The 26,486-nt window shown below is 37.8% G+C and overlaps 1 protein-coding gene across 1 annotated transcript in view; it reads right to left on the reverse strand.

Moving 5' to 3' along the window:
• Positions 1 to 11,326: 11,326 nt before the first annotated feature.
• itga9 (integrin, alpha 9) overlaps positions 11,327 to 26,486 on the reverse strand; it is an 86,862-nt gene continuing 71,702 nt past the window's right edge. Inside the window, exons 22-28 of the mRNA XM_053620637.1 lie at positions 23,938 to 24,046; positions 23,594 to 23,701; positions 20,341 to 20,466; positions 19,982 to 20,101; positions 19,707 to 19,802; positions 17,880 to 17,999; positions 11,327 to 13,298 (exon numbers count right to left, since the gene is read on the reverse strand). Coding sequence (XP_053476612.1) covers positions 13,200 to 13,298; positions 17,880 to 17,999; positions 19,707 to 19,802; positions 19,982 to 20,101; positions 20,341 to 20,466; positions 23,594 to 23,701; positions 23,938 to 24,046 — 778 coding nt within the window. The 3' untranslated portion in view covers positions 11,327 to 13,199. The remainder of the gene's footprint in view (positions 13,299 to 17,879; positions 18,000 to 19,706; positions 19,803 to 19,981; positions 20,102 to 20,340; positions 20,467 to 23,593; positions 23,702 to 23,937; positions 24,047 to 26,486) is intronic.

The following is a 26,486-nucleotide window of genomic DNA, read 5'->3' on the forward strand; positions in this document are numbered from 1 at the left end:
ACAAGGTTCAATATGTCTGAGATGCTCACTGTTATAAAGATTAGTCATTTGAGTTGCTGTAGCCTTCCTGTCAGCTTGAACCAGTCTGGCCAATCACCTCTCTTTTCTCATCAACAAGGCATTTCTGCCAACAGAACCGCTGCTCACTGGATGTTAAATGTTTTTCGTTCCATTCTGTACCATTCTCTGTAAACTCTAGAGGCCGTTGTTCATGGACATCCCAGGAGATCACTTTCTGAAATACTCAAACCAACCCATCTAGAAACAACAACAACCAAGTCACTTTTTCCACATTCTGATGTTTGATGTGAACAATACCTGAAGTTCTTGACCTGTAGCTGCATGATTTTGTGCATTGGGATGCTGCAACATGATTGGCTACTAATTGCATGAATTGCAGGCGTTCCTGGTTCCATAATGATAAGCACCTCTACCTCTAATGGTGAAGCTTTGCCGTTAGAGTATAAGGTGCACTGAACATCTGCTTATAAGGTCTAACAAGACTGGAGAGAATTTTTTTTAAACATTTCAAGCTTATTTACATTCTTAGATTTGCACATATAGTCTGCACTCTTCAATTTGTAACACAAGTGTTTAATAGGTTTCAAATCTGGAGCCTGAAATGTTCATTGGGTTTTGTGTCCCGCAAACATTTATGCATGTTAACCTCCAGGCAACCAGATTTTGGGATAAAATATCTTGGTATCTGGTACTGCATATCATCATGCATCTACTTCCTAGCAATGACCAACAACCACTGTCTTTTGTGTTGAAAGCTCTTTTGTTTTCTCTATGGTGATGGATGATAAAGGCATGTCGCGTTAAAATTTTACATTTTTATACCCCATATAAAAAGAACATCGTCAAAACCAATTTTTAAGTTGTAGAGTTCCTGAAGACTAAGAACAATTTAAAAAGTAATATATTGTTTTAAAAATATTTTACAGGTGTCCATAATTATGCTAAATGAGAGAATAGTATTAACATTTTTATGAAGGGCAAGGGTAAGAACGTTCTCTAGCTGTTTGTGTAATGTTTAAAGTATTTTACTCAGGGATGGGTGCCAATTATTTTGGAGTTGACTAGTTCTCCACATAAAAATTTGATTATTTGATTACTCTTGTGATATAATAGTATTAGAGTTCATTACCTTTATATGATTTTACCTTTATGCATGCAGTTTCTGCAGCTCGTACCCCTTGGATAACAGTCTGAAGCAAATTCTGGGCATTTTTCACCAGGATTTCATCGGAGGACTTGCACGCAGGAGTTACTGCATTAACACTGGAGAGAGACCATGCACCCCTTGGGTCACATGAGATATTGCCCTGTTTAATTAATGGTTGATAGCTTGTAGAAATGTACAGTGTTGGAATTAAGGTGTACTAAAAAAGTACCTTAACCTGTATAAAGTTGAGGCCAAAAGTTTATATACATCTAGACGAAGGACATTCAAACTCAATTTTTCACAAACAGTTACATTTCATGTACCATACATTTCCTGTTTTGAGTCAATTAGAATGTTTAATTTATGTCCATACGAGGTCATTTCAAAATAACAGCTAAGAGAGATTATTTCAGCTTTTATTTATTATATCAGATTTTCAATTGGTCAAAAATTTACATAAAAAAAAAAATTTACCTTCTAATTGCTTAGCTTGAATGAAATGCTTGGGTTAACCTTACACAAGTTTCTCAGTATTTGCCCATTCTTCCTGATAGAACTCAGTAACTTAATCAGGTTTGTGGCACTCCTTGCTCAGGCAAGTTTTTTTCAGTTCAATCTACAAATTTTCTATGGTATTCAGGTCAGGGCTTGTTCAATGTGTTGAGTGCAGGATGTTTAATCATTCTTCTTTTGTTATTAATAATGGTTTTATTTGTCGGAATTTGTCTGACTGAGAAGATTTCAGAATTAGAAGTTTACATACAAATGCTAGAGAGGACTAATGATAGCAAGAGCATAGTTTAGGTAGGGGGAAATCTGGATGCCTTAGGCAGACATAGTGAACCCCCAACTCCGGCATTAGAGCCCTCACAGGGCATAGTTGCAAATCCAAAGCTTACTCTAAGGATCGTCCATGGGAGCACCACTCCTCTCTGCTTCATGTGCCAAACAGGTTTGCTGTCCTCAGTGAGACACACACTGAGAAGCCTGTTGAAAAAGCTCTGGTAATAGGAGACTATTCTTTGGCATCTAAAAGTAGCCAGGACTTTAAGGGCACCAGCAGCTCTAGTTAGCTGTATACCAGGAGCCAGGGTGCTGGACATTGCGGGCAATCTTGCGGTAAAATACTATTAGTGATGTACAAAGCATTGAATGGCCTTGCACCACAGTATCTGAGTGACCTTTTGGTCTTTTATGATCAAGCGACACGTTACTCTTGTGGACTAATGAGATGCTGGTGAGCCCTATTCCTTCTGCCCTCTGGACCTGCCTTATCCATCTTGCTCTACTTCTGCTTAGAGCTTCCTTCACCTGTGAATCACTCACTGCTGCTAAGGATGGCCCCATATGCATAGTCATGGATAGTCAAAATTTGACATGAGACATTCTTTCTTCAATTGGATAGTATAGACTTAATGCAAAAAAATCCAATGGGGGAAAAAAAAATTATACTCATGCTGTCAACACACACCTGATCCGTTCAGCACACTTATTACTGTTTATATAATACAGTTGTGGAAAATTAATGATTCATAATAACACTACCTGGTGTCACCCAGAAGAAGGGTTCCTTTTTGATTCTGGTTCCTCTCAAGGTTTTCCTTTGGCACTGTTGACTCTGGCTTGCTCATTAGGGATCAACATACATATCTGGATTTCTGTAAAGCTGTTTTGTGACAATGTCCATTGTTAAAAGCACTATATAAATAAATGGAAATGAAATTCAATTTGTGGTGTCCACTCCAATACTTTCACTTTGTTGTCTTTAAGGCATTGTGTTACAGCTTTGGAGGGATATTCACTGCCCTGCTGGAAAACCCAGTTGAGATTTTCTGGCTGATGTCTTGAGGTGTTGCTTCAGTACTTTTAGATAAGCCTCCTTCCTCATGACACCGTCTATTTTCTGAAATGCACCATTCCCTTTTCCAGTGTTGATCATTATGTGCTGATCATTATGACCAAACAGTTACATTTTTGCTTCATCTGACCAGGGAACACTCCTCCAAAAACCAGGTCTTTGTCCTGGTAATCACCTGCAAATTTCAATCTGGCTTTTTTACGCTGGTCTTGGCATAGGGGCTTCTTCTTTGCCCAACAGTCTTTCAGACCATGGCAGTTGAAGACTCTCTTAATGGTAGATGTACATACTTTGGTACCTGAGTCCTCCAACTCATTTGTTGTTGTCTTGGGGTTCAACTGAACCTTTTGGACCAAAGTTTGTTCATCCTTGGGAGTTCATTTGTACCTCGGTCCTGAACGATATAGTGTTGGTGTGGTCCAAAGCTTTTTATTTTTGCATACAATTGTTTGTACTTATGCTTGTGGTACCTTCAGTTGTTTGGAAATTGCTCCTAAGGACCTGTGGAGTTTTTTTTTTCTGAGGTCTTGGCTGAGTTTCTTGAATCTTCCAATGATATAAAGGCAAAAAAGCAGTGGCTCTAAAGGGAGGCCCTTAAATACTGCCACAGGTACACTCCCCATGATATCGGGGATTAATTATGACAGCTGGCCAGTCAGGAGTTTCTAAATGTCATTAAGTCAATTTCTGGAATCTACCAGATATTAAAGAGACAGTAAATTTGACCCGTTGGAATTCTGATATAGTGAATTAGTGAGTCTTTTAAAATATGGCTTTTAAAAAAGTCTCTTAAAAGGCGGCTGTGGCTTAGGTGGTAGAGCGGGCTGTCCAATAACCGTAGGGTTGGGGGTTTGATTCCCGGCCTACATTACTCCATATGCCGAAGTGTCCTTGGGCAAGATACTGAACCCCAAGTTGCTCCTGATGGCAAGTTAGCACCTTGCATGGCAGCTCTGCTACCATTGGTGTGTGTGTGTGAATGGGTGAATGAGACATGGTGTAAAGCGCTTTGGATAAAAGCGCTATATAAGTACAGCCCATTTACAAATGACCTCTGATGTAAACAAAGTAGATGCTGAACTTGACTTGCCAAAAGAAATGCATGATAAAATGGCACACTTATATACTTCAGCATATGGGGTTATGTGGGCTGGGAATCGAACCGCCAACCCTACGATTATTGGACAACCCACTCAACCACCTGAGCCACAGCTGCCATTTCACAATAACATGAAATGTATGGAGTTGTGAAAAATATAGGTAATGATTCTGTCTTGCTATACCTCACCTGGAAATAATGGTGAGCTGGTTAGTAATGGTGACAATCTGCTCTGCTATGATGCACAGCTCCTTAGTAGAGTGTTGATCCAGGCAATGGTCAGCTATTACCTTCACAAAATGTGTGACAGTCTGGCAGCTCAACACTAAATCTTTAGCTGATGATACAAAGGCATCTTTAGTCTGGAAATGAAATCAAGTTGTTAAATAAAAATGTAATAATAATTTATGAAATAATAATGTATAATTAAAAATTCAAGATGTTTATTTTACCTGAATTGGCCCTTTCCTTTTTAAGTACTGGGTCATATCATAGATTTTATCAGCCATTTCTTTGGTCACCTTGACAATCTGGTTCCCACGAACATCCCATTTTTCTGCTTCTTGCTTCAAGAAGAGTGAAGTGTAAGCCAGAGTTGGATCCAGAGAGCTGAACACTTGCACTCTAGCACTCCTCTGTGATAACAGGTCCTATGTAATACATGAATGTGTTATTTCTACATGAAAATAGTAATAATCAATTTGTGAGATCACTCATTTCATTGTTGAATAATTTGTTACCATTTTTGATTCCTGGTCGTTTGTAGGAGGAATGTTTACACGATTTGTTTTTTCAGAGCTGACTTGTCTAGGAGGTTTTTTGTCCTTTGTGATAGAGCTTGGTTTTATATCAGTCTGCAAAACTCCACTGCACGATTTGCCCTGCAAGCCCAGTTTGATTTGTTCTTTTGTGACAGGCAAAATTCCATCTACTTTGTAAAGTTCTTCTACAAGGTAATGTGCTTTTGCTGACCAGCACTGTGTCTGAATGTCAATGCTTAAAGTCTCAGAGACAGTCTGTGTCTCCATTATTAACTTTGCCCTAGTCACTATTTCTGACAACTGAAATGACAAATGGTCTCTAATGAATCTCAGACTGGACCTCTCCCTTGGGTCTCTCATAAAGTTTAAACAATCTTGGACAGATTCTGTGGCAGTTTTAACATTCTTCAGGAGAAAGTCTGCAGTTGCTTCAAACTGTGTGTGGATTTCTTTGGCTTCCATGGAACAATCTTTTCTGATTGCTGAAAAAGCCAAAGAGACAGCGTTTTGAATCGCTGCTACATACTCCTCATTAACTTTGCTCAAAAGACAACAAAGTGATTTCATTTTAATCTGAAGCTGTCTCTGTAGGAGCTCTGTTCTTGCAAGCCTCAGGATACCTGACCTGGATACAGTACCAAGGTCCTCCATGGCCTGTAAATAGACGTCACTGAGTGCTTTCACGTCCCCTCTTTCTTTCAAGAGTTTTGCTTTACAGCTATCTCTACAGTTTAAGGAAGACAGCCTTGCTGCCTCTTGGATTCGAAGTGAGTTCTCAGACATTGCTGTTAACCATTTTTTGGGTGTCATCTGATGCTGGATCAGCTGTCCCCTTTCATGAGTGGTACCTGTTCCCAAAATCCGATCTAGTGAGGTCAGTAGAACTTGGATGGACAATGCCCAGAGTATACAAGGTCCATCAAGTTCATCAGACTGACTTGTTTTGGAGACAAGCAGGTCTGTGAGATTCTTGGTATTAGTTTGGGCTTTTTGAAGCTTGCTTAATAGAGATGTTATGCTGTCATTACTCTCACCTCTCCTCACTTTAATATCAGTTGATGTCACTAGTTCAACTGTGTCTACACACAAACACATGACTTCTGTGAGCTCTTGGATGCAGGTGTCCACCATGTTTGCTGTATGGCTATGAATCATTGCTTTGATGGCATGATACCACATGCCAGTTACTGGCAGCAGAATATTGTGTATGTTTTTGATGAGGTCAGAAAACTGAGCGCTATGTTTATAGACAGTATCTATGATCTTGACTGAACTCATGGCTGTTTCCTGTGCTGCCTGAACAAGCAGTGGTGTCAGAGTGACTAGCTCAGACCGAAGAGTTTCAATTGCCTGATTATCGTTTTCCTCTATAATACTGGCAGCCTCTTTTGTAGCCTGGGTATAACAACTGGAAAGTTCCATAATCCGTGTGCAAGCTATGTTTAAAGCTTCAACGTTTTTAGCTTTGCTCATGTTAACAACTTCATATAAGAGAGGTAACAAGTCAGTACTGTGATACATTTGTACAGAGTTCGATTCTGTTAAAAATGACTTCTTCATTTCTCTGGTTTCAGACTGATGCACTGTGGAAAGTTCAGGATTTTCCTTTTCTGAAAGTGTAACTTCATGCTTAACTGCTAAATCTTCCTTTTCATCTCCATTGTCTAAATCCTCAGTTTTGGCCTGATCATTTGTTGTCTTTGGCTCTTTTATGTAAGGCACGGGTGGGGTAGTAGCTACCTGCCGAGCCCCTTCTCTCAGTGGGCTAAGCAGATGTGGGTGCTGTAGACCGTCTAAACCCTCATGAAGAACATCAAAGTTCTTTATAGCCACTGTGATGCTGTTGGCTAACAAAAGGAATGCTCCCTCTTGAAAGTTGGTATTAAATATGTCTGTTGCATACCCTGTCACTTCAGCTGCAGAATTTTCAGCTTGCTTAACAAGTACCAGTAATCCATTACGATAGATGGGATCATCACTCTTATCCACACGTCTTCTCACAAACTGAACTACCTGGCTCATTCGACCAATCAGAAGTCTTATATGTTTGTTCAAAAGGTGGTGATCCTGGGATTTATGGGCCTCTACACACTTATCCAAATCATACTTCATCTCCTGAACAGATAGGTGTATGAAATCCTTTACATTTATGACATCGCAGAGTGCATTCAGCAGTTGTTCTGTTTCTTCCCCCCATTTCTGGTGAAAATTGATCAGTTTATGTAGAGCGCCATGGTAGTGCACTGCATTTCCCTCAAGCTCCAGTAAAAGTGGTACCACTCCATCCTTAAGTCGCAGAAGGCAAGAAATTGAGTTTTCCACACTTTCAAGACTCTTTTCATCAATGGCTAAAGCTGAGACGAAGCTGGCTACTTCAGCCATCCTATCTGCATAGGATATGAAAGTCCTAAATAAAGTTTGGATACGATCCAGGTCCAAACCATCCTCTAGGTCAGCTTCTAAGAGATTATGTACAGTGTTTACCAGCTGCTCTAGAGGACTTGATGTTAAGACAAAAGTGTCAGTTACCTGGTATAGAGTTGCTTTTACCACTGCCTCATCCAGCTCATGGATTTGTATCATTAAAGAGACACACAACTTCTCCTGATAGTCTTTTAGCTCCTGCTTATCTGTACAATTCATCTTTGTGTGTCTCATCTGCTGTGATATCTCTGACCACAGTTGCAGGACAAGTTTACAATTTGCTGTCACACAAGACCTATTTTCTCTCTGAGAGGAGTTTGCAACAGCCATGCTATGGAACACCAAATCTCGCAACACAACATCAAAGTTACTGTCTTTAAGCAAAATGAACGCTGGATCAGACAGCAATTTCAATAATCGGATCCGTCTCTCTGTGTAATATCCACATAAACCCGTGGACATGCACTGATAGTTGCCTTTGAGCATCATTATGATATCATTTATAGTGGAGTCTACAAGTTGGAGTATGTATTTCTTTGAATCTTGTGCAACCACGCTGGTTGGGTGTTTGATTGTTGTGTACATGGAAGTGTGAAGCATCGAGATGCATCTTCTCAATATTTCCACAGATGTTTTTAAACAATCTTGCTGCCTGTGATCCCGTAGGTCTTTTACTCTAGCCATTACCAAGTTGTGAAGCAACAATAAGGCCTTGGAAAATGCCTGGAATGCTTTAAGTAATGATGGCATGTCTGTAGAATCTCCAACATCTCTTAGGCAATCCAAGAGCCAGTGAGCAGCTGTAGTAATTTTCCTTACAGTTGCATCATCCTCTACTAAAAGAACCTGCATCAGCAAAAGGCATGTTTAGTCTCATGTAAGAAAAAAAAGGCAATGGTAATGAACTATATACAACCATATCTTATGCATCCCAATTGCGTATTCTCCTCATTTTACCTTCACGACTCCTAGGAGCACATTCTGTGTGGCTTCAATAAGTTCTTCTCTGTGCTGTCTTACTTCTGGCTGTATGCTGAGCTTTTGAGTGGCAAGAAGAACATGCTGACCTGACATCATTAGAGGTTCCAGGAGTGGACCCATTTCCAACCTCATGACATCATCGTCTGACTCTGCCATCACTCTGTGGACATGAAAACAGTGGTACGGTAACAGTACATGTGTTTAAAATGACATACATACTGCTAATAATACTAATAATTAGCATTGGCTTGTTTACATTTTTACATATCTGTTCACAAAAGTACAGATTTTGTTACCTGCAACATGTAGATGAAAACACAGTACTGTATAACCAAGGGCTTTAAGGTTACCTTCTTCACCACAGTTTTCCTGCTTTTATTTTGAAAATGACCACATTGCATTGTGGGATATAGTTAAATGCAACGAACACTTTGGCTATCTTATTGGAAATTTGGCTTTGAGTATCTTTCCTGGACTGGAAAATCTATCGTGTACTGATTCTTTTTTTAAATCCCAGAAAAGCCTCAAATCTTTATGGCATTGATTCCACAAGCTGTTGGAAAGATTCCTTTGAGATTCTGATCCATGTTCTGGTCGACGTCTGGTTCATATAATAGTTCATCAAATCAATTTGTCAGCTGCACATTCATACTGTGAATCTCCTATTCTACTACATCCCAATGGTGCTCTATTGGATTCAGACCTGGTGAATGGGGAGACCATTGAAGTACACCAAACAAATTGTCATGTTCATGGAACCAGCTGGAGACAACTTCTGCTTTGTGACATGTTGCATTATCATGCTGGAAGTAGCCATTATGAGATGGGTGAATTGTGGCCATAAAGAGATACACGTGGTCAGCAACAATCCTCAGATAATCTGCAGCATTCAAATGATACTAGATTGATATTAAGGGGCCCAATATGTGCCAGGAATACATTTCTCATGCCATCATAAAACTACCACCACCAGCCTGAACTCTTGACACAAGGTAGATTGGGTTCATGGATTCAAACTGTTGATGCCAAATTCTGATCCAACCATCTGCATGTCACAGCAGAAATTGAGATTCTTCAGACTATGCGAAATTTATCCAATCTTCAACTGACCAGTTTTAGTGAGCCTGTTCCCGCTGTAGTCTCAGATTCCTGTTCTTGGCTGACAGAAGTGGAGCCTTATGTAGTCATCTGTTGTTGTAGCCCATCTGCCTGAAAGGTTTGATGTATTGTGTTTTCTGAGATGCTTTTCAGCTCACCATGATTGTAAAGAGTGCTTATTTGAATAAGAGTAGCCTTCCTATTAGCGCGAACCAATTTGGCCATTCTCTTCTGACCTCTCTCATCAACAAAGTGTTTGCACCTGCAGAAATCTCGCTCATTGGATGTTTTATTCATACCATTCTGTTTAAACTCTAAAGACTGTTGTATGTGCAAATACCAGAAAATCCTCAGTTTCTGAAATCCAGCCCAAGTCATTGATATTGTCTCCATTCTGGTGTTTGATGGGAAAATGACCTGAAGCTCTTGACCTGTATCAGTTTATGAGTTCATGCATTATGTGGGTGCTACATAATTGTCTGAATGACGAGCTAGGTGTTCCTAATACAAAGTGTGTGTGTATTTTGAATAGTCCATATGCATAGTACACCATTTTCAACATGGCCAGTTAATTCCGTTGATCTGTTTCTGTTGAGTTAATCCTCGTGACTTTAACTGACCTTGATGCTACATCAGCCATGTTCCTGGAGGCCTTGGCTACAGCATGAGCTGAAGCCTCCAGCTGTATGAACTGTTCTGTCTTGTCATCAGTCTCAGACAGCAGCGTGAGGTAAGAAATGTGAGTGGCGATAGGGGCGACAACCTGCTCAATCAAACTTGTCTTTATTAAGCCGTCTTCTACTAGGGATGCCATCACTTATAAGGAAAATAAAATCTCATATTAGCAGCATATTAAAGCATATTACAATAACACACACACACACACACACACACACACACACACAGAGGTGTATATGACATCATGAATAACATAGCATGTATATATAGTTTGTATACTGAGCAAACCTGTTCTGTTGGCCTTGTGATATTTAAAACACTTAAAAGCATTCCTTATAAACGTGTCACAAACTGAGAAAATAGACTGAAATTGTCTTGCTCTTAAAAACTGGGAAATTGTCCATAATAATAAAAATACTTCTGTAATTACCTGGTGTTGTAGCAGCTCCTTGTAACCACCAGCAACACAGAAGCAACAAATTATTAATGTAGTTTGCTGGCAAAGCTCTCTGATTGGCTCTCTTGTGTCTAATAGTAACAGGTGTCATCTGAGCCAAACAATGACCTCAGTAAATACTTAGATGATTATAAGGTATTATGTCATTTTAGTGCAGTGGGTATACATTTTTTTTTTAAACAAACTGCAGTTACATGCAGATAAAAACAAATATGTAGTTTAGGTTTAAATCGTTTTTAAGTAATAGGATGGTTTTCAGGACAACTACTTTACATGTAATAACTTTGCAATAACTATATGTCTGAAAATGACAATAAGTGCAAGAACCAGAAATTGTGCAATAACTACAATATGCACAATAATTACAATGTATGCATAAATAAGTATTTGTGTAATAACTAATACATGTGGGAAGGGTAAGATGGGAGCACTTGTCTTTTCTTGTATGTTTGTGTGTACAGTATGTTAAATGTTGTTTTGGGGTGGATGGGAGGATGTTAGTACTTGTCTTTTTACTTGTGCGTACAACATTGGATGCAGCTGCAGTTTCATGGCCAATGACAATAAGCCTTGAAACCTTAAAGTTTAGTTTTGTACTAAATGATAGTGTAGTTCTAGTTCTTATCATGTTCATTCTGGAGTTATGCTTTATTACTAACATGAATTCAGAAGGCTTTGGCTTTATGTTTAAAAAGACTTTTCTGAGAAAAAAAATGTCCATTGCAACTTAGAAAGCACTAGATGGCGATATTGCTACAAAACTCAGTAAAGAGTTCACACATTTGAGGTACACAAAAAAACATCAAATTGTGAACTTTAATTTTAAAATGGAAAAATCAACAGACAAATATACAACCTGAACAACTCGCATAACTTGTACAATATAGACTTCATTGCATTTAAAAAAATGAAAATCTGTGACAGTAGTTTATTTAAAAAAAAGTGATAATAATACTGTTAAAACACTCACAGTTAATGTACAACACTTAAATACCTACTTAATGTCAAGTATTTCTCTCTCAGATGCACGTCCATGCAAAAAAAAAAAAAAAAAAAACCTTTGCCAGGTGCAGAGGAGAAATGCCAAGCCAGTGACATAATGGATCATTCATACAACATACAAGCAATTTTCTTCACACCAGTTTCTCAGATATCAGTAAATCAGCTAATTTAAATTATAAGCAGTGAAGTAACTGGAAAATTTGCTGACTTTGGCATAAAAGCTCAGTGAATTACAGAGCTAATAAAAAATTCTTAGCCAGGTGGCATCTCTGTTTTTAACAAATATTTATATTATTAATAAACATAATTTTTTCCGTTCAAACAAAAAGGATACATGTGACAAGTTGTAGATTCAGTGTATGATAAAGATTATGGGTCAAAATCGAAGGAAAATTAGAAAACGATGGCTACAGTTTGCTCACTGGTTTAGGCCCTCACACCAGAAACCAGAACATGATGATGGATTTTAATAGTTTCTATATTCATTATGTTCTGTTTTAGTGCTGCATTTGATAGTTATGCTTCATTGGCCAATGATCTTGAATAATAATAGTTCTGAAAGATGTGACTGCACACCTCTGACTGCTTGGATTGGGGCTTTGCTTTATAACTGATGTGCTCTTGAGTTATGAGGGAGCTTTTCAGCATTCCAATGTGTTGACATAAAACTTTTCCCAAAAGCCCCAAAGAGTGAGCTTAGGCCCAGTCATGAAGTGTAACACATTCTGACTTATCTTTATGTGCAATATTTAACCAGAGGCTAAGAATAATTACACTACAAAAACAGTGAAAGCTTTAAGAAAACGATGCGTGCAAAGGCTGGAATCAAGATACCACATATTATACTCTTTGGCGGACAATTTATGCTATTGTTTACTTTCAAAAGAAATAAAAGAAGGGATGTGGGGCTAAAGGGACTACATAGAATTGTTCATATCGCTTATAAAATGGAGTATTATCCAGTGCAAATGTGAATGATTAAAGATTTGGTAACTTGCACTGACTTGCCTTTCTGTTTCTTTTCTAACTGATAAACAAAAGCAAGAACGAAAACATATCTTTCGCAAACTGGATGGATGTGAAATGAAAAGAAGCAGAGGTACAACCCTTCATTTGCAGGATGTTTCCAACTTTTCATAATATTATATGTTCTTCCTGGAACATTGATCTTTACATGAAGAGTATCAAGTCTTCAGCATGTATCAGTAATCAGTGCTTTCAAACATCAATACCAAAAATATATGTTTGAAGGCCAAAAATCTACAAGCCCTCCTGAAGCTCTCATTTATACAACATACATGAAGACATGTTAAAAAAAATAGCTCTTTGCTCTTATACAGCGCCCTGAGGGTTTTTATGATCTGCTAGTTTTGACACAATATCCATATCCTTTGGTGGAAGTCTTCGTTTCTTTCCTTCCGTCTCTCCACTCCAACTGGCAGACGGCCACCTCCGCTGGGATCATATGGAATTCCACTATGAGTCATAACTGGTGAACCACGTTGTCATGCCAAATATCCATTTCTACCTACAGAAAAAAAAGTGTCAAGGCTCCGAAAAATTTGGAGAATATTCATCTCTTCCACATATGGAAGACTGGATGGTATGAGTCTAAGGACATGGCCGTGATGAAGGTAGCAGCTTAGTGGGTCATCTGAAACAACCCCAGGCTCTCATTCACTCTTCTGAACCCAATCCCAGCTCTCATCGCTGTCTTTCCTGTTCTTTTCTGCCTCTATTATCTCTCGGTAATGCCGCCTGAAAAATCCCATCTGACAACAAAAATAGAAAAAGAACAAACATGTCAGTATGTGACATATTGTGACATTCTCCAAAATATGGCTCAATTTCTATCATACAGCTAAGAGAAAGGTAATTAATAACTTTTTACTGCCAAACTTTACACAAGCCCTGTGATGAGATGGACCATGGTGTAACACTGCATAATTACTGCATAACAACTTATTTACTAATTTAGTTATTTTTTTTCAACTACAAGTTATAGATAATGAATAATACTGTACAACTATAAATTGGTGAATTAGTTTTAACTAAGTGAAATCTCTTATTATAACTTAAAATTATTTGTCCAGCACTGTGTGGAAATAATCAGTGATTTTATTCTAATCTTTGACCTGACCAGGAGTTAAATACTCCTCTCTGATAGTCACAGAGGTAAAAAAAAATAAAATAAATAAAATGTTATAACCAGGACCTGCTCCTTTACCTGACTGCCTTGTACTTTTGTATAATAATAAATTTCAATTGTTGCTTATTGTTTACATTTATTCACAGTAACTTACATTTATATGGCCTTAATGATGGCCACTCTCCAGTGACAGCTTGTCCATAGGGGTAGTTGGGGCAGAGCCTCACTAGATAAATCAGCCACTCAACAAATCATAAGCTTCATATGTAATGTCCCCATTCACAATTCCATACATTTTAAATGACACTGAAATATTAAATACCTCATTTCAGTGACCAATGACTTGAAAATCTTGACACATGTTCAACTGATTTGCTTGGCTTTCTAGATGTTGTGAAACTGTGGGCTCACAGCGCGCTCATTGCCCCACTCAACTGAGAATTATTAAAGTGGTAAAAAATGGGAACCGCAATGAACACTACTAGAGGTCCACTGGGGCGTGAATCATGCTGGACAGGAGCAGTAGATAGGATAGTTTATGGGGTTTGCAGACTGGGCTAATTTAAAATACTCAGTGGCCACCAAGATCTTGTTTTATAGCAAATAACCAAACTTAAATCTTATCAATTAAGTACAAACAGTGTGTCTAAAAGTCTCCCCCTTATCCAGTGCCCAATCCCATTAACCTGGCAACCCTGGTTAATGATATTATCTCTTCTGTGTGTGCCTTGTTGGTGACAGGAAACGCACCTGCTGTACAGTATCAAACACAGCTGAACAAAGGGGTTACTCTAAAAATTCACTAGACAGCCTATAGCATAAGTGTGACAGTTTCTTGACTTAAATTCTACTTACACGCTCACAAAACACAGACGTGAAGAGAAAGACCGACTGTTAGTGTATAAGAGCAAAGAGCAAAGGTTTCTACTGAAAGTTAAATTTTACATTGTTACATTTCTTCTTAAAGCTTTTAAGTTCATTGATTCTCCAACGCAATCCATGTTTACAATTAACTATAAAACATTAAAAACAGATTAATGATTAAATAAACTGTATTTAAAATAATTCTTTGCGTTAGTAGCATTAGAAGCTTTTGTTAGATATGAAGGACATCTTCTAAATAAATGAAATCCAACTAAATATTTACTCATGCACAGACGCACACGCATTAATGTTTAGCAGGTGCAAGATAGGGCACTGTTACTCGCATAGCATCTGCGTGTCATGGTTGCAAGAGGAAAAGCTGGTCTGAATTCATACAAGCTGGATTTAGTGAGCACAAGTGTTTACACTCAGAGTTTTTCCTGAAGTAAAAGGCCTGAAACACAAACACCATTCAAGCTACACTTGCCCCTGCTGCTCTGGGGTTTTTTTGGGGTTTTTTTTTAGTAACTAATAATATCAGCAACTTAAGAACATTAGCATTCACCTAGTTAGTTACAATGCCCTCCAGAATTATTAGAACCCTTGATGACAATGAGCCAAATTCATTAATAATAAATATACAATAAGTGATATTTTAAGCATAAAGTATAAAGATATAAAGTAATTATACTTAATGAAGTATAGATAATGTGTCAAACTCTTACTCAAAAAATGTGTAAATAAGAAAAATGTTTTAAATGTCCTCAAGTAAAAGGTAAATTGTTTTAACTGATAAAATTGTTATTGTCCTGTTTTCATGCAAAATGCAACTTTTAGTACTAAAACTGTAGAAGATGATTTTTGTTTTGAACTACACAACTACACAGTTTTGCCTAGAAAACAGGATTAATTAAATATAGCAAAGAGCAAATTAACCAAATGTAAACCTCAACATGCTTTTTCAAATTCTATGAAGTTCATGCCTTCTATGGAGATAAAGGAGACGCCTCATTTTATACGAGTCTTTATTTACTCCAGCCTATTCAAACATTTTACCCTGGTAAGTCCAGGGGCGTTTATCCTCAGGTTCAACACTGCAGTCTGGTCGCTTATCCATTTTCAAATGGACACAGAAAGCTAACTACACTGTGTAACATGAGAAGGTCAACACAATGCCTATAGCAAATTGGCATGATTCGTAATCATTTTTTTCTACACTAATGAACTTGATTGGATCCTAAACTGAGTCCATTCTAGTGATGTGTCGCATCATTGGCTGGATAAGAGAAGAGACCTTCAGGATTTCTAATGTGTAAATTGAACGTCTAAATAAAAATGTAAGGAGTAAAAAGTAAAATTGTTTTTCCTGGAATGTACTTAAGACTACATGTATTCAATTTCAATAATACTCAAGCAAAGTATAAATATGCCAAAATAATACTTAAGTATAGTAACAATGTACAATTACACATGTAAAGGATTTTGGTCTTTTCCTATATGCAGAATATCTTAAGTGCCTTTATATTCTTAGGTTTGTGCACATGGACTTCCTTTTTACAACAGATTTTCACTGGGGTTTAATTCTGGAGACTGAGATGGTCATGGGAAGTATGTTTGCCTTATCATCTTGCTGAAATCTCTATCTACGTCCAAGTCTGAACCTTCTGGCAGGGGCAACAAGGTTTTGCGCTGAAATATCCTGATAATCAAGTAACTGGTTACAGCACAATGGCCAGTGAAAAGGTCAACTCTGAAGAAGAATGGGGTTCATTAACTTTTTGTCAGTCCCTTTACCAAAATAAAATTGTACAAGAACACTCTGACAAATTCAAATGAGGTACCATGGTGACTGCAGGCAGTACAGTAGCTCTATATAAAATGATGTGCATGCTATAAACATTCATAAGGCAATTATCTAGATTAGATAATGAATCATATTTGGTTTAATCAGTTATTCTGGGTTTCACAAAAGCTGTAATGCTGATTAATGACAAGTTTAATTAATATCAACACACGATGACTTCATTTTGGAGGTCTTTGTCTCTCGTTTTATTCCTCTTGCTACTGTATGACTGGTCTTTGCTAACAATCTCATGGAATTTTGGGTACAAGACTGCTGCTGAGTCCGTTTCAATGCACACTTTGTTAAAGAGCACTGCATAGCGGATGCTCATGAGCACCATTTTGAAGCCTTGAGAAATGAAAAATAGGACACCACCCTACAACCTTGTGCAAATGAGAACCGTGAGACGACAAGGGTGCCGTTTGGGACAGGGACACAGCCTTGTTTCCTTGACTCCAAGGCCCCCCAGAAAACCCTTAACTGCCCTGCCAAACATGTTCATTTACAATATTTCAGGGGTACATTTATTAAACAGATGGAGTGATAGACATGCAGTCTGTATCTTTATACCGTATGATCAGAAAGATAAATAAACCGCTGTGAAGGTCAGTAACTGTCAGAGCAGTAAAAATGATGTTCCTTTTTGGGTGACTCGATGGATTTGTCTTTGCTTTGAGCGCTATTTATTGATCTAGACCTCCGTTCTCCTCAGCTATTTCCTGAATTTTCTCCATGCTGCATATGTGCAGCTCTTGTAAAAGGGGTTTGTTTTGGCAGATTCAGGGTGTTGGGGAATGGGAGGGAAATGTATCCCTGTACCAACATTCCAAGATTTTGTTGTGTTTTTCCCAGTGGATAATGGAAGAAGTAAGAATTTGTAGGGAACTTAAAATCAGTTTCATTGCTACGTCTCTTTAGAGATGCTGTAAATTGATGTGACCACTTGCTTTTGTCCTTTTCATGGTTGCAATGACAGGATGGGATCTCTCAGCTGGCCCCTTAGGCTATTTTGTCCAACAAAAGCAGCCCTTCACAAGATGCCCTTCGGGGCTTGTGATGCTTATAAAAAGGAAGGAAAGATTCCCACACTGTCTGTTAATGTACCGGGACTGTAATACGCTGGAAGAATGCCTTTAAATCATCTTAGAGAGAAACATGCGAGTATGTAGCATGATTTAATGGCACATCATTATTATAACATTGTGAAAGCAACTGAGCCCATAGAAATGACTCTTAGCACAAATGAGGTAAGCTTCTTTTGCACTGACTGAACAGTTTCCCCAATATATCTGAGAGCTTCTGCTTCTGCCTGAGTTATTGCAGTGCAATTTAATTCAGGTTTAATCAGTTAAACAATCTAGCATTGTGAATGTACAGGGTCTCCTGGTCAGGAGGTAAAGTGTGAAGCAGCATAGCCGTGACTATGACTAAAGCCCAGAGTCACAAGACTGTTTGCTCTTAGTCAATCATTTGGGTTTTTATAGGTTACAACAATACCTTCCAGAGAAGCACAGCCAGCAGGAGGAAGATGAGGATCCCCACTAGCAGACTGATGGCAATGATCCATCCCACCACATAACCCCTGGGCTCCTGACTGTGCAGAGCCTCAAACACCAGCTGTAACGTAATAAAGGAAGATTAGACAAACATATTCGCAAAGTCTCACATATATTCCTTTAATAGACACATTGTATATCTAAGAACAAAAGCCAATCACAACCTGAGACAGTCACAGTTAGTTTTTAATTAAGATAAAATATCTGATATTTGGATTTCACTGCAGACCACAGTCATGTGTTCAGAATGAAGTGTCTGGATCATGTATTGCATGGTTGCCTGGTTTTGATACATTCCTTAAATGTGAAAACATATTTAATGTTTATAAAATATTATGATATGATAATCTATAAATGCACAGCATAAACGTATCTTATCAGCTCATCTATACAACTTTACCTATCAAGAGATATGAAGAAAGCCATTGTGTTATAGTGTATTACTTAGGGAAAAAAAACACTAATAATTGAAGGGAACTGTATACTAGTTCCATAGTATACTGTATACTAGTGTCATACTAGTTTTTCATAAATACTGCACATAATTATTATAGCTTACTCATCTTCTCATCCTCAAGGCTACTCATTCTCTCTCTCTCATAATTTACTACGTACACACAATATATGGTCTATGACCTTAAAATGTGTAAGAACTTAACCTGAAGTGAGGTAACAATAATAGAGTTTTAAATCCAACCCTGAGCCACAATACTGCTGGCCAAATTTCCACATCTCTAATGAGTACAAAGCACTGTTGCCAGTTTACTTTAATGCTGCATGGCTTGTGAGAATTGGATACAATGGCTTGAAAAATATAAATCCCTACAGTTGGTCAAGGTAAACTATTCAATGAAGAATTTCATGGGGGGAAACACCAGGCTTCCACCTTCTTCCTAGTTTACTTCCTATAAATTCCCATCTCTTCCATCTTTCTCCGTTAGTGATGATGTTTCTGCCCCACCACCTCCCAGTCTCCTCCCTACTATTCAACAACTCCTAGCCAAGAGTCTTTAGTGGGGGCCTGGCTATCTAGCACAAAGCAAATGCTAACCAGAAATCCAGCCAAAGTTCCACAATCTTAATCACAGTGTCATTTTGTTTAAATTTTTTTTATAAAAATACAAAGATAATTAGACACTAAAATGAAGCTAAGATAAACTGGGGATTTTAAAACAACTGGTGCACTTGAACACAGCTAATTGAGGTAAAGAATACATAGGTTAAGCGGACCTGATTTCTAAAGATCCACTCACTTTAATGGGAAACAAAAACACCTTTGGACAGAGGGGCATGACCATCTACTTACTTACAGCTGGGGAACAGGGGCAGGACACAGGCCCATTTTATTAGTACTATCCTGAATTACTTCTTGTTTGGTAGTGCGGGGGTTAGGGGGTCCATGACTGGCTCAGCAACTCAATCAGCTGAGAGATGTAAGGTGCTCCAGGGCAATCATACCGCCACTACCACTATATCGCAAGTTCTACTGGGACCAGCCATCAACCAGCAAAAGAGAAAGGCTAGGCTTGAGAACAATTTTAGGGGTTGGGGTTGGGATGGGGGAGGCTCTTAACCTCAATCTCATTGTGCTTAGAGCTTCAGAGTGTGTTGGAGCACCTGGGTCATGACCCAAATTTTCAGAGTGAGCTTTCTCTTCAATGTCACACAGCAAGCAATTCAGTAAGTGTGCAAAGTATAAATGGACTGCCTTGACATAATGCTAGCTATAACATTTTTAAAATAGAACTGATAATAGACTGCTACTCACAGAAATGTCCTCTGGTAGGCCGCTGGACACCTCCATAGCCCGGCTGTCCACTTGGACATGACTTCGTGTCACAAACTGAATAACCGAGGAGCTGTCCTGTATTAAACATAAAAATTTGGGACACATTTATTCCTATTTTTATAGAAACCTGGCCAATCCACTCTAATATACATTACGATATGGTGTTGATTAAATATCTCACAGAAGACTGTTATACGTTTGCAATTTTTTGTGTGGCGAAAATACTGATTATTATTGGTCAAGGAAGATCTTACTTTGTTAAGTGTTTCAGTGTTCAGTAGCATTTGCACATCAATAAGTGTAGCTTCGTCTTTAGCTTGGGATCCTAAGCTACAGGAAATGGTTAGACAGGCTCTTCCTGGCCGGTCACAGTCCTGTAGACAGAGGACACCATCATCATATTACACACACACACACACTGCTCAACACAATGACTGCAGTTGGGAGGGCGGGGTTACTATATAATATGGTAGTTTAAAAGTAACAAGGTCTTAAATTTATATGTAGTTCATGGAAACCATATAGCAGGCTAAATAAATATCTCTAAACACAATTTTCAACATTCAATAGAACGCTGACTTTTCAGGAAGAGGAAAGGTCATTCATGGCTTACCAAGACCTTCCTGCCAGACTTGGTGAAGAATGCAAAGATGGTATGGAAAATATTCTCTCTCTCCTGGATGATGATGCATGGTGTAGGGTTTCTGTGCCATGTACAGTTCCCTCTGCCCTCAGCTACCTGGAGAACACCACAAGAGCCTTTCACACACTTACACAGGACTAACAGCTATTTACTAGGAAAGGGTTTAAGCGTGTACACAAGTCCGAGTCGAAAGCCTGGGAAAAGTGACGCAGGAATAGACCTGGTAGAATTGCTGGGAAATGATCTCATGTGTGAACAGGCAAGAATTACAACATTAGCAGAGTGAAGTGACAACAGGAACAAAAACAAGTGCAATGGGACTTTCATATCTTCGTATTTTATATCTTTCGATTGTGAATGCCTGCATCCTGTTTAAATACCTATTGAAGGCTGGAAGTTTGAACGATGCAAAGTCTGAACATTACTGATGCACTGATATTGCGCTGAGTTTTTATTGTGAATATGGCTTACGAGTGCATTCTGAATAGCTGCATACATTGTAATTTCTGTGAAATAGGACTTTCTTGTGAGCGTTTCTCTTACTGAAATGCTTTATAAGCAGCTGAAGGTCTGAGGCAAAGAGTGTCGGCTGCTTCCTTCAATGGATGTTGCAGGAAACCATGTATTAAAACTGGTGTATTCCATTATTTTTACCTTGTAATTTAAATTTTTACAGCATAAATGTATAAGTCTAGGTTTGGCATACACTACATCATTCCATTGCAGTATCCAGTTTCAGAGTACTTTTATGAAGGTGTTTGATGTATCCTATGAGTCTGAGATGTGCTGGGACAGCCATCCTTAATATACATGGATGAACTTTGACCTACTGGGTGATTTAAGAGATAAAAGAGTGGTCAATCAGTAAGAGTTCAGAGGCAGGTTTCCTCATTTCAAGTGATTTATTACTTAACCTCCACCTCACACCAGTGTCCCCAGGCAGCTCTTCCCCCTTTAGCCTTTTTCACATCTGTCCTCTCTGGCCAGACAAGGGGCTACCATCTGTGGAAATGTCTAATGGCTTCCCCATTGTTTTGCTCTCATGCCCCCCACAGTGCTGTCACTGTACTGTGCCAGTCCTCAAATGACAGTTTTACAACCTGACAATCACTCATTCCATTGCCAACAATCCAATTAAAGAAAGACTGTCTTTAATGAACAGGAACACATTAAATTAAAACACAGCTTCATCAGAGGGCAGTGGTTTTTTTAAAATACCATTCAATGGCACACCAGGAATTAAAGTGTCAAAATGTCAATTAGACACATTATTTTAAAACCAAACCAAAAGCAATTTAAAATATATGAGATGCTGACTGACCAATTAAAAACAGGTCACAGTCACATGAACTTTAATTAAAGCTGGAATCTCAGCTTCTATACACTGGGCCTCAGGTATCAAGCTAGATACAAACATTTGCTTATTTATTCATAAATCGTTCATACAAGCATTTGCACAAGAAATTTAGTAGTCATGAAAATCTGGTAAATTCTGAAAAATACGTTCATATCCTACTCGTTTTCATGAATATATGCAAATGTAAGCATAAGAAGACTAACGAATGTAAACCTTGATTGCATATGCAAATGTTATATTGTTTTAAAACCCACATTAAAGAAATGAAATATACAAAAGATAAAGAGATGCCACAGTATAAAGGGAGGGCAGGCTGGTCTGTGCATATGGTAGCTATAAACCAGGGTGGTGCATACGGTAGAATGGATTTTTATTGAAAGATTTAGCAAATAGGAGGGAACAGATATTTAGAGATTGGCGTGATTTTTTTGGAGGATGAAAACTGGCTTATAAATTGTGTCCATTTGCCACGTTTTAACGCTCTGCAAGTCTTGTCTGAACTTGGAGTTCCTATTGGTATGTTTCAAGGAGAGATAAATGACCGATCTGGTATGTCTCAACCTATAATGAGACATACTCCCTAGTGTGCTGCGTGCTTAATCCGTCATGTTCCCAAATACATCATATTCCTCATTCAGCCCAAAATGAAAAACTTGAGGATGTGGTTACTGCACATCAGTACCTCATCATACTTCTATTACATAGTAAGCTTTCTTTTCACCTTTTCACATATTTGCTTTTAACCTGAACTCACGCCTCTTAGAATTGCTGCAATGTCCTTTACCACTCTGGGTATAGCGTTCTTTTAACAGGCTGATCACGACATTCCAACATAACCCTGCAAAGGGTCTTATTCAAAGTTAGTCTTTCATTACTCCATTTAAAATAAGAGCTATTGTGGGATTTACAAGTATTATGTAGTATTACCTGAGGCACTTGCTGTTTTATTAACTGAGAGTGATGACTCTGCTAAACTGTCAGAAATCACCAAGCAGCACTGGCAAAGCAGTGTGAAAATCATTGTCTCTCAAAGGAACCAAAATGTACTGCAGCTAAAAGCTGCTTATATCCTTATACTTATTTAAAATTGTGCAAATCACAACTTAATTGTCTTTTCTACTGACCCTATATCACTTTTAAAAGCAGAATAATTGCGCAGATAGACCTTAGCTTCTGTGTGGTGCAACAGAAAAGTGTTCGCCTTATCGGCCAAAGACTGAATCCTGATGATTCCACAGCCATTCATGGCCGTGCTCTCAGGGAGGGAGGGGTGACATTCACTCTCTCCCCTGTCAATAACAGCGGCACTGACCAATCGTGAGCATGGGGGGCAGATACTGCAGATAGTTGTGTGATAGTGGAGAGATGCCTGATGGGTCGGAATTGGCTATGAATATATTAGGGAGGAAATCTGCAGGGGAAAAAATTGTGCACATAGACAGCAACCCGAGGATTGAACACGTAACCAAGTTAAATCTTTGCCTGCCTGTCTTACATAGCAAAGGAACCTTGTGTTTGTTGACACATTCTATGTAATTAGCTTTTAATTTTATACTGATACATATGATTGTGAAATTAAACGATGATTATGTAATAGCGGTGACATACTTAATGATAAATATTTGGGCTACACTGACAATCATCACATTTTTGAAGTACAGACGAAGGCAAGTGCTCAGCTGAATCTGATTTCACTAATGGACCTAATGGACCCAAAGATAAATATAAGTCACAGTGCTGACATGAAATAGAAATCACAATTACAAAAGACTAAAGTAATTTAATTTTCAAATGTCTGTACAGACTACATAATTGTAAAATGTCATTTTTGACATATAAACGTTACAGCGTAAAAGATGTACTCACATGTGTGTCTATGATGTGGAACATGTCGGCTCCATTTGCCACCAGTGTGTTAGGTATCCTTATGTCCACAGTTGAGCCTGGCAGTCTGCTTGGCCCATTATTTATCACCTAAAATAACAACATTGGGGAAGTGGATACACACAGAAGTCCAGCTTCAACTATTTGTATTTTAGATATCATCATGAGCACCATGATATGGTACTGTTTCAAAAAGTCACTGTAGATCCCTTCTATTCATTTTTTTGTTGTTGTTGTTGTTGTTTTAAACTTTAGAATATGCAAGAAAATCTACTCTTTGCAGCTTTGCAGTTTCCTGGGTATCTAATAATTAAATTCTTGCAAACCTGGAAGGTAAAGTTGAGAGGCTGGAAGTTGCACTCCAAGTCCTCCAGTTTAACAAAGTGAGAAGAGTCAACAGAATTTCCATACACGAATGAGGAAGGAGTAACCACACTGTGGAGACAGGGGTAGATATTAGGTATCTGTTTTTATCTAATAAAAAGGTTGACGTTGACATTTTAACAATGACACAAAACATCACTGAAACATAAAGCACAATAAAAAATTGTATTGTTTGTGGTTATATACAAAAAAAAAGATGAAAATAGGACATATATGGATTTTTATCTATTCATATATATAACATAAACGTGCTGAAAAACAAAACAAATTCTATAGCAATATCAATGTCTCTATAGTGGAGCGAAGTCTTAGAAACTTTCATCCAAAACCAATAGCAGCTGAGGGACAACCTGCAGAACAGAACTGTTTATATTCACGTTTAAGCCTCGATTTGAAACAGGAGTGATTTAAACCTGTCTTATTTTGAAAATCCCTAGCATTACAACCAGCTGTGTTATAAAAACAGAACAGCTGTTCAGCCAGTGTTCAGCTGCATGGTGTGTTTGCAGTGCACAATCATGTACAGTAATAATTAACACTGAACACTGTTACCGTGCAAGATGTTCAAAGGAAAATGTAAAGCTTGTCATGGGACAAAAATGGCCACACATTAATATGCAAAAGATAGCATGCTTTGTCCAGGTTTTACACATTAAGAGTATAAAATAACCATTTAAAACTTGAATTATTGGTTTGTAGTTTGTAACTGACACTGGCATTACACAGGTATGCATAGCCTATTCATTAGTTTAGCCATGTAGCTGTGTGTTTGATGTGAGTTGTGTTTAATGTGATTTGTTTAATGTGAGTTGCGTTAAATGTGAGTTGTGTTTAAAGTGAGTTGTATTTAATGTGAGTTGCGTTTAAATTGAGTTGCGTTTAATGAGAGTTGTTTAATGTGATTTGTGTTTAATGTGAGTTGTTTATTGTGAGTTGTGTTTAATGTGAGTTGTTTAATGTGAGTTGTGTTTAATGTGAGTTGTTTAATGTGAGTTGTGTTTAATGTGAGTTGTTCAATGTGAGTTGTTTAATGTGAGTTGTGTTTAATGTGAGTTGTATAATGTGAGTTGTGTTTAATGTGAGTTGTTTAATGTGAGTTGCGTTTAAATTGAGTTGCGTTTAATGTGAGTTGCGTTTAAATTGAGTTGTGTTTAATGCGAGTTGCGTTTAAATTGAGTTGCATTTAATGTGAGTTGCGTTTAAATTGAGTTGTGTTTAATGTGAGTTGTATTTAATGTGAGTTGTGTTTAATGTGAGTTGCGTTTAATGTGAGCTGCGTTTAAATTGAGTTGTGTTTAATGTGAGTTGTGTTTAAATTGAGTTGTGTTTAATGTGAGTTGTGTTTAATGTGAGTTGTGTTTAATGTGAGTTGCATTTAATGTGAGTTGTGTTTAATGTGAGTTGTTTAATGCGAGTTGTGTTTAATGTGAGTTGCATTTAATGTGAGTTGTGTTTAATGTGAGTTGTTTAATGCGAGTTGTGTTTAATGTGAGTTGTGTTTAATGTGAGTTGTGTTTAATGTGAGTTGTTTAACGTGAGTTGTTTAACGTGAGTTGCGTTTAATGTGAGTTGTGTTTAACGTGAGTTGTGTTTAATGTGAGTTGTTTAACGTGAGTTGCGTTTAATGTGAGTTGCGTTTAACGTGAGTTGTTTAATGTGAGTTGTGTTTCATGTGAGTTGTTTAATGTGAGTTGTTTAATGTGAGTTGTGTTTAATGTGAGCTGCGTTTCAATTGAGTTGCGTTTAATGTGAGTTGTGTTTAATGTGAGTTGTTTAATCTGAGTTGTGTTTAATGTGAGTTGTTTAATCTGAGTTGCATTTAATGTGAGCTGTGTTTAATGTGAGTTGTTTAATGTGAATTGTGTTTAATGCGAGTTGTGTTTAATGCGAGTTGTGTTTAATGTGAGTTGTGTTTAATGCGAGTTGTTTAACGTGAGTTGCGTTTAATGTGAGTTGTGTTTAATGTGAGTTGTTTAACGTGAGTTGTTTAATGTGAGTTGTTTAACATGAGTTGCGTTTAACGTGAGTTGTTTAACATGAGTTGTTTAATGTGAGTTGTGTTTAATGTGAGCTGCGTTTAAATTGAGTTGCGTTTAATGTGAGTTGCGTTTAATGTGAGTTGCGTTTAAATTGAGTTGTGTTTAATGTGAGTTGTTTAATATGAGTTGTATTTAATGTGAGTTGTATTTAATGTGAGTTGTATTTAATGTGAGTTGTGTTTAAATTGAGTTGCGTTTAATGTGAGTTGTTTAACGTGAGTTGTTTAAATTGAGTTGTGTTTAAGGTGAGCTGCGTTTAAATTGAGTTGTGTTTAATGTGAGTTGTTTAATGTGAGTTGCGTTTAAATTGAGTTGTGTTTAATGTGAGTTGTTTAATGTGATTTGTGTTTAATGTGAGTTGTGTTTAATGTGAGTAGTTTAATGTGAGTTGTGTTTAATGTGAGTTGTGTTTAATGTGACTTGTTTAATGTGAGTTGTGTTTAATGTGAGCT

The sequence above is a fragment of the Ictalurus furcatus genome, chromosome 3 (assembly GCF_023375685.1).
Source record: "Ictalurus furcatus strain D&B chromosome 3, Billie_1.0, whole genome shotgun sequence".
Classification (NCBI taxonomy): domain Eukaryota; kingdom Metazoa; phylum Chordata; class Actinopteri; order Siluriformes; family Ictaluridae; genus Ictalurus; species Ictalurus furcatus.